The following is an 8,678-nucleotide window of genomic DNA, read 5'->3' on the forward strand; positions in this document are numbered from 1 at the left end:
AAAATCTGTCAGATTGATCAAATTGTACATTTAAATGATGAGATCTTCACCAACTTCACTGAATGACTCGACATCAGTTCAGGTAGTTATCGATGTCCATTTCTGCCGGGAAACGGAAAAATAGGATTTAAAATGAGCCATGAAGCACATTGTATGACAAGGTTTTATATACTTTTTTACATACGTTTTTTTAGTACATTTATCTTATAGTTTTGACGTACATGACCATTTTTTTTTTTAATCTTAACTATTTTTTTATTTCTTTTTTTTCATTGACATATATTAGTTGGCCCAGTTCCAAATGTGGTCACCCTTTTAATGGTCTCTAGTGACTTGTGTTTTCACCCAGTGCATGCTGGGAGGGGCTCCTGCCCCCTGTTACCATGAATGAGCAGAGTGTGATGGAGAGTGCCCGACAGATGCTGTGTGTTTGCTCTAGTAATTGCCTGAAAACCAGGCAGGCATTTATTTGAAAAGTGGCTTAGTGAACATTGACTGACTCAGGCATTGGCTGCCCTCTCTACCAGTCAGCCAAAAACGGCACAGGGCCTCTCAGCTGGGAGTATACAGCTTCACATGCAAATGCAGATACAGGCAAATACTATTGCAGCTGTTCTTTGTTGGCACCTGTACAATCATCTTCTGGTGACCAATACCTGTGGACAAACAGGCCTGAGGTAGTGGAGAGGAAGCCTGGGAAACATGAAGATTGGATTTGGACACATGCACCAATAAGCACAGAGTTGGAGATTATACATAGAGATGAATAATACCGTTGATTTTCAAATAAAAAGGGAAAGCAGAGCAGCTGTTTATAGAATAAGCATGGGCATTATTCTTGGATAGGGTGAAGGAAAACGCTCTGAGGATGGATTATAGAAGTATTTTTTTGCAGCTTGATCAAAAATCTCCACGGACTAAGTTGTCTTACCCTGCTGACTGTTTTGGCAACGTATTTATTCTCAAAGGCTGCATGCCATGATAAGTTACCATGACTATTTTGCAGCTGATGCTCTTTCCACTGTGTGTGTGTGCGCGTGCACGCGCGCGCGTGTGTGTGCGTGTCTGTGAGAACCTGGAGAGGCTTTAGGACCTTGAGGTTTGTACTGCAAAGGGCTGTTCCTCCTCCCACAGAAGAGTGTTTACGAAGAAAGCTGAGCTGTTCAGATAAAAACAGGGGCTGTGACTCCAGCGAGAGGAGCAGTGTGCCTGAGACATATCTAGCACAGGCTCTTTGTCCACTTGAAAGACTTTTTATACGTTTTTAATTGACATTTTTAGAGAAAAAGAACAGTAGCGCACCATGTTGTCGGTTAGTTCAGCCTGCAAAATGTTTTTCTCCTTGCACGTTTTTCTGAGCGTGGCCGTGATGGAGAGCAACGCATCAAATGGAAATAAAGGTAAAATGACACATTATGGACAATTATTTTTGTATGTTACTTGTTGAACAAACGGTTTACAATGTTGCATGATTTACTTTATACAAATACATACATAATGATGCATCCTTTTTCATTCCTTTATGATTGCACAATCCCCTGAATGTCCTGCGCTCACATGTTGTGTTGTTATTGCCAGACTGCATGCAGTCCAGGGGCCTGGAGTACAGAGGGGAACAACAGAGCTCCTCCTCAGGTCTGACCTGTCTAAACTGGACCAACACCACTAGAGACTATGATGTTCAACTTCACCCTGATACACAGACAGGTAAACAACTTGAATACATGTGTCTTGTGATGAAGAGGTCAGTGAATGCCCCATTAGGTGACTTAATTCCTCTCCTGTTTTCTGCTGTTGGAGTCAAATGGGCAGTTTAAATGTCATTGATGTTGATAGTACAGCAGTTCACTATAGTATAACGAACAGCTCTTACATCTTTGGTGATCTGTTGATGATCTGCTGGGTAATAATACAGCTCCCCACAGGATTGCAAGTCTTATCAAAACATGCAGAGGATTAATATTTACAGCCACTGAATTATCTGTTTATGGTGTTGAATTGCTTCTATTTTACAGCAGCTGCCATTTTCTTTCTTTGTACTCTCGGTGGCCCGTTCATTGTACTGTGATGAAGTAATGTTAATGATTGATGAATGCAGGGGTTTAGCCATTCAGCAGGCCAGCCAGACAGACAGACAGACAGACAGACAGACAGAGACAGCATCAGTAACAGATGTGTGCTGTTTTGATCGTTCCTCCTGTAGGTGTGGGTGATCACAATTACTGCCGAAACCCAGACTCCTCTGAAAGGCCTTGGTGCTACATCGCTGGCCCAGATGGGACAGTCCAGAAACAATTCTGTACAGTTGACACATGCACGGGTAGGTAAACACTGCACATGACAAGAATTGGATACAAACCATTTTATAGTATAGTTGGCACTTGTAGAATAAAGCTAGAAACCCAGCTTTAAAAGCCTGACCTCGCAAACACTCACACACATTTTATAACTGAAAGACTAAAACTCCAACTTTTCTCTCAGGATGTGCTCTCTTGATGCTTCTGGGATTCCTTTTGTCTTTCCTGTAAAGCTCTCATTACTTTAAGAGGTAAATTATGCTAGGGATAAATAATGAGGTGATTTTTTGTAGTGTCCTAAATATCCTAAATCTTCAAAACAAAAATAGAGATTGATGAGAGGATGCAGTCAACTTATAAAACATATAAACCTTTATGTTTCAACAAAAAAGTTTTTTAAAAGTTTTTTTCTTCCCCCCCTCCCCACAAGTACAACCATGTTCAAAATTGAAGACTGACAATGCACTTTACATGGGTTTTAAGAGTCGAGAAGACTGGTCTACTTTGCCCTTTGTTTCCTTCTTGTCTCCGAAAGCCAAACCAGAGGTCCCACAGTAACAAAGACAGAAAGTTCAGTTTGCAGAACGTCATTATCCACGCCCTTAACCTCAGCTCATTGGCTGAGAGGAAAAGCCTTTGCTTGGAGACAGCAGCTAATTGGCTGCTTCAGTCTATGACTGCACACCCTTTAACTCCAGAGTTTGTAAACAACAACTTGTGTAGAGGAAATGGAAAACGAGTTAAAGAGCAGATGTTGACATGTGCAAGCTGAACTTCCTGTCTCCTGAGATAGAGTTGAGCATGCAGAGCCTGTTTATGTCTGCCACATACTGTACGAAGAAAAAAAAAAGTCCTTTCTTTTAAACTGATTTACGTTCCAACCTTGTGAGAGCAGTGCCAGAGCGTCGGCTTGCGTCCAGCTGGTTGGGAGGTTTTTGTGTCGTTGGTAATGTTGTTAGACAAGCAGTAATTGGAAACCTGACAGTCCAGATAATGCACCAGTAAGTGTATTACTAAACAATTGTCTCCACACATTATCACAATTATTACATTATTTTATAAAGGAAATTTTCCTGGACAAAATAACCTGACTTACACAACCTTTCCGTTTTGGAGCCTGCTCATTGGTTTCAAACATTGCCCTGAGATATTAACCCTTGTGATGTCTTCCCGTCAACCATGACAAAATTGGTCACTTTTTCCTCAACATTATAAGTGTTTTTTGTCAATTTTTTCAATGTTGTGGGTGTTTTTTTCAATGTTTTTGGTGTTTTCCCAAAGTTTTTGATATTTTTAATGTTGACTTTTTCAGCGCTTATTTCGAAGGCCCACTTCTTGTGACAAAACAATTTTTTCTAACTGAAAACAGGTCAATTTGACCCAAGGACAATATGAGGGTTAAAGGGAGAGATACCATGATATAAATAATATGAGAAAATAAATGTACAACTTTATACTAGAGTGTATTCTTCATTTTTCCCCAAGTCCGTGTGGAGACATGTTCTAGGGGAGCTTTTAGTTCAACATTTCACTACTTAATTTGATTGGGCTTCCATTGGCACTACATCAACAGAAGCCCAACTCAGAGCATTCCTAATTAAAACTCATTATGCTGCTGGCATAACTCTGCCATTGTTTATTTGTGTCTTTAGACCAAGCCTCTACTGTGGCAGCAGAGGCCGAATCTTTCAAGCCAACAGGAACCCTTCCCTCCACAGAGAGCTTTCAGCCAGCCAAGTCTGGAGCTTCTCAGGGAGAAGTTGCTGCAGTGCAGCCCGTGATGGGAATCAGCCAGCGAGCACGCACAGGACCCAAAAAGAAAAAGGACCTTGGCACGCTTGGTATGTTGTTGTAACTCTAAAAAAACATGTATGATGTTGGTGGTACACTCTACTTTCAGTTTGAATTAACCTTAGCTGTAAATTGTGTATTGCTACATGAACTCAATGCATTTGTGTTCAGTTTGCATGTTCTATGTTTAACCTCTTTTACATTCTCTTTTTTGTTTTTCAGGCTACGTCTTGGGCATCCTCATGATGGCGATTATAATCCTCCTCGGAGTAGGCATCACGTTAGGCTACTTCTATAAGAGGTCAGTATCTAAATCGCAAGATCATCAGTCATGTAGTTCAGTCTTTTTTTTTATTTGAAGAGGCATTTAGTTTGATTCCAGGGGTCATAATTACGTGTGTACATCTGCTGAAACTGCGACACAAAGTCAACATGTGATGCCTTTGCGTGGCTTCCTTTTTCTTCTTGCACATGTAGTGTGATTCAAAGCATTAAGATGTGCAGGAGAAATGCCAGTATGAATAGTTAAAACACGTGATAACATGCACATTTAAGGGTCTCCTGAGTTTAGGGCATCAGCTGTTGTTCACATTCCCCAACGATGCTCTTTGTTCTTCCGCGTAGATGTAATGCAGCGATTGTAATGCCTTTATTACACAACAACCACAACAGAGCATGGGGAGGAACATAGCAGGAACCTAAATGCCCTGCTGTCTATTTAAGCATTCTTGTTGTATAGAATTGAAAGAGAAGAGAGGGTTGGATTGGATGGAGAAGATTACACATTGACTGCAGTTATGTAATGTGCAAAATGATGGCCCCAATATTGTGATTCCCTTTGGCGCAGCACAAAATGCCCTAACAGGTCTGCGTTTGACTGTCAAATCTAATTAGCAGTGCCCCCAGTCTTTGTCTATTTTTAAGAAGTGATTATTAAAGGTACTCTAAGCGTTGTCAAGTGTTTTTTAGGCTACGATATTTTTTCTCACAAACAACAAACATCTCCTCACTATCTGCTGGCTGCCGGTCCGCTGAACACACTGTAAAAGAACACGGACTCTGTAGACAGCCCAGGCTCCACACATGGCAACAGAAACAAACAGGCCAACCTGGTTCATTAAAACAGAACAAAGCAGTCTTCCAGCATTCCAGCCATTAACCAACAAGAAGGATTTGGGGCTTGGACCACCCCAGTGTTAAAAATCTCCAATTGTCATTGTCTTTTAACATCTCTTTATGAGAAACCTATAATAATGATTTAAATGAATAGTTTGACATTTGTGTTATGTTTTCTTGCTACAAGTTAGATGAGAATATTGATACTACTCTTTGCTAAATATGTAGCTGAAGCTAGCCAGTTAGCTTAGTACAAAGACTGGAAACAGGGAGAAAAAGCTAGACTAGGTAGTTTGCCAGGCAACCAGCTCCAGAACGTTATAGGTCCCGACCAAGAAATAGTCTGGTACGTAACCCCCGTAAAAACAACACTTCGGGTTTTGTACATATATTAAAAACTAACAGGCAGATTTTGTTACCTTGAACAGAGCCCGGGCAGCAGTTTCACTCCTTTCCAGTCTTTGTGCTAAGCTAAGTCAACTCGCTGCGGGCTTTTGCTACATACCATACAGGCATGCGAGGGGTATCTCCCAATTCTGGGAAGTACAGCAAGATAAGATTCAGGGAATTGTGTTTAAAGCTAAAATGAACCGCGCCCTTGTGTAAAGAATCAGTGTTGATATACAGAGTTTCACATTGAAATGCTGCGCTGGAGCTTGCAGGTTGGAAGTGTTTTAAAATCCAAGAGTAGGCCTATATGGCTCTGGCTCCAGATCAGTAGAAAGCAGCAGCATCCTGTTCCCCACCACTGTGTTGCCTTGGAGCAGATGAACTCCTCGCCATCTTGTCAGCTCTCTGTTCCCTTTCACCATCTGTTCCTTGCCTTTACTGCAGACCGGACACTTGTAATAACAGCCTCTGTTATTTACATACAGTATGTTATCTAAAGCTCCTGTTCTTGAATATTAAACCTGGGCGGCCTTCCAAAACAGTGCTGTACATAGTTTCAGCTACAAGGCCACTTATGATACCTATTTGTAAAATAACAGCAAAATCAGACTTTGCACTGGTTGTTAATTTGCATGTCAGCTTTAATCTTTAGCTGAGGGGAGTAATTTAAAGGGCCCACAATCAATATTATTTTATTTGCATTAGTTCTCATGACTATTGATGAACGTAATGAATCTCTGTTTTTTGTGTTTAGGGGTCGGGACTTAAAGAAGCAGCATGAGCAGCGAGTGTATGAGCGTGAGATGCAGAGGATCACACTGCCCCTGTCGGCTTTCTCCAACCCCACCTGTGAGCTGGTGGATGAGAACACCATCGTGATCACGGCACAGCACGAGACAACCCCCGCCCTGGATGGCATGGAGGGCGGGGAGCCTCTCATAGGCCAGCAAGCTGGGACACCCGGAGCATGAGGAGGGGTGTAGTCCTTGAACGCAGGACTGTTATAACATTTTTGTGGACCAAAACACTTCTTCACATCTTCGTCTCTCCTTTCCCCCTCCCTGAGTAAGCTCTGTTTTAAATAAGGAGCCGGGGGGCTGTGTTCGCTTCAAAGGGAGCTGAATCCTGTCCTTTGTGTCCTCTTTCCTTTGGTTTTTATAAATCTGAGGCACAAACAAGATAAGCTGTGGACACAGTTTTAAGTTAGAAACCATTAAGGGGAATCTGTTATTAATGAAGATATGTCATTAGTTCATTTTTGATACATTTGATAGCCAAAACAATAAGATGATGGGCTTCCCCATTCAAAAACAGTATGAATTTATAGTCTAATAGACTTTTACAGTGTTTATGAAAGGCAAGTAATGAGGGTTACCTTTTGGTTTTTTAGTATGTTTCCATGGAGAAGGGGCCTCCCATGGGAGGTTTAATTTGTACTGATCTGTTTGCTGTGTCAAGGAAGACGCGGATAAGAAACGTGTTTGTATGAAGACTGCTTTGTTTTGGAGACACACTGGGGACACAGATGTGTCCAAAAATATCCTCCTCTGAGACAGGATGAGGAAACATGATGTAAAACAGGCCCACTAAAGAAAAGGGAAGGCCGCCAACTCTGCCTTGGCATGATCCTCCTGAATGTATTTTTTCATCTTTAACCCGGATGTTGTTTTTTTCCTTTCTGTAATCGGGCGGATGCAGTTACAAAGCGTGACGGGTGGTCATTGGCAGACATGAAAGAGGACTTGCCCTTTTCTACTACAGGTTAAGGAGTGACAGGAAATATAAAGAGGGCTTTCAAGAAGCATGAGAGAGACAGTAGATTGTCCTCAGGACAGAACAGCACTGCCACAACACAGATCAGAAAAGACAGATCCGTCTTTGCAGAGCAGAACAGCGAGTGTGTTGAAGTGCTGAAAAAGTCTGGTGATGCAGACATTTGAGTTATGCACATAAATGCTTCAGAGCAGAGACAGGGATGGAGTAAAATAGAAACAGTCCAAAGTTTGGTGTTCATTTAAAAAGATGAGTGCATGCACATGGTTACCTGATGTATGTTTGTATTCAGGGGCCATTTTTTTGCATCTTCAAGTAGAACTACTGATTAAAAGGAGAGATATTAGAAAATATCTACCTGGTAAAAGAAAGGATCATACACAGAAGATTTGCACTGTTAGTTTTCATCGTATCTCCAGTTTGTTTATTCTCACTCCACGGGATCTTGTTTTGTGATTAATGCTGGATCCACGTCACTGTAAATCTTTGGTTACTGCTGCTCCATTCTTTTACGTGTCTGTGTGCTGGTTGTAATTGATTATTTTCTTCATAAGCATCGTGTTCAAAATGCTGTTGTTCAGCATTTAAATGTAATACTTTGTATGAATGCAGATTTCCACCGCTGAGAATGAAATAAAAGATCAAACTCAGAAATGATGATGTGGTGTGATCTGTATATTTAATATTACAGCGAGGTGAACATAAACATAACATAACGTAATGCAGCACGCATGCTTGGCCGGTTACAAGTGTCTTGTTATTTAAGCTTTTGTTGGAACTTTTTTTGCACCGGCTCCCTCTGTTGGCAATTCTTGAATACTTATTTCAGTCATTGGAATCACCTGAGAAAGTAGCCCAAGATAATAAGGTAAGAAGTATTAAATCTGCCTTTGTCTAAATATAAGCTATAAAAATAGCTGTAATCAGTCAATTTTCTAAATTATTTTCATTTTCATAGAGGAAAACAATTGCGTTTTTGTTCAATTTTAAGTCATTAGACTTATTTATCAAGTAATTCCTTGACAAATTATAGAATAAGTTTGTCCTTTTTTGTAAGAAAAAGAAAACTTAGTTCCTTCTCAGTGTAATTTAAGGAAAGACTGACCTAAATTGTAGCAGAAGTGTGTTTACTGGCATGCAAAAATAAAGAGTGACAATAAAAAGGCAACTTTAAGGTTTATTTATTAAACACTACAGTAATATAAATAACAGTGGTTACAATTGGTCGTCTGTACCTTGCACGATGATAGCAAAAGGGCAAAAACGTCCATCGTTGATGAAATGTCTAAAAATCTACAAATCTAGAACTGT

At 40.6% G+C, this 8,678-nt stretch overlaps 1 protein-coding gene across 1 annotated transcript; it reads left to right on the forward strand.

Moving 5' to 3' along the window:
- The first annotated feature begins 1,128 nt into the window (after positions 1-1,128).
- pik3ip1 (phosphoinositide-3-kinase interacting protein 1) lies at positions 1,129-8,024 on the forward strand. Its single transcript, XM_034871085.1, has 6 exons — positions 1,129-1,400; positions 1,579-1,707; positions 2,204-2,320; positions 3,950-4,138; positions 4,311-4,389; positions 6,349-8,024. The coding sequence occupies exons 1-6, from the start codon at positions 1,304-1,306 to the stop codon at positions 6,563-6,565; spliced, it is 828 nt and encodes a 275-aa protein (XP_034726976.1). The 5' UTR covers positions 1,129-1,303; the 3' UTR covers positions 6,566-8,024.
- Positions 8,025-8,678: the final 654 nt, after the last annotated feature.

This window comes from Etheostoma cragini, chromosome 5 (genome assembly GCF_013103735.1).
Source record: "Etheostoma cragini isolate CJK2018 chromosome 5, CSU_Ecrag_1.0, whole genome shotgun sequence".
Lineage (NCBI taxonomy): Eukaryota > Metazoa > Chordata > Actinopteri > Perciformes > Percidae > Etheostoma > Etheostoma cragini.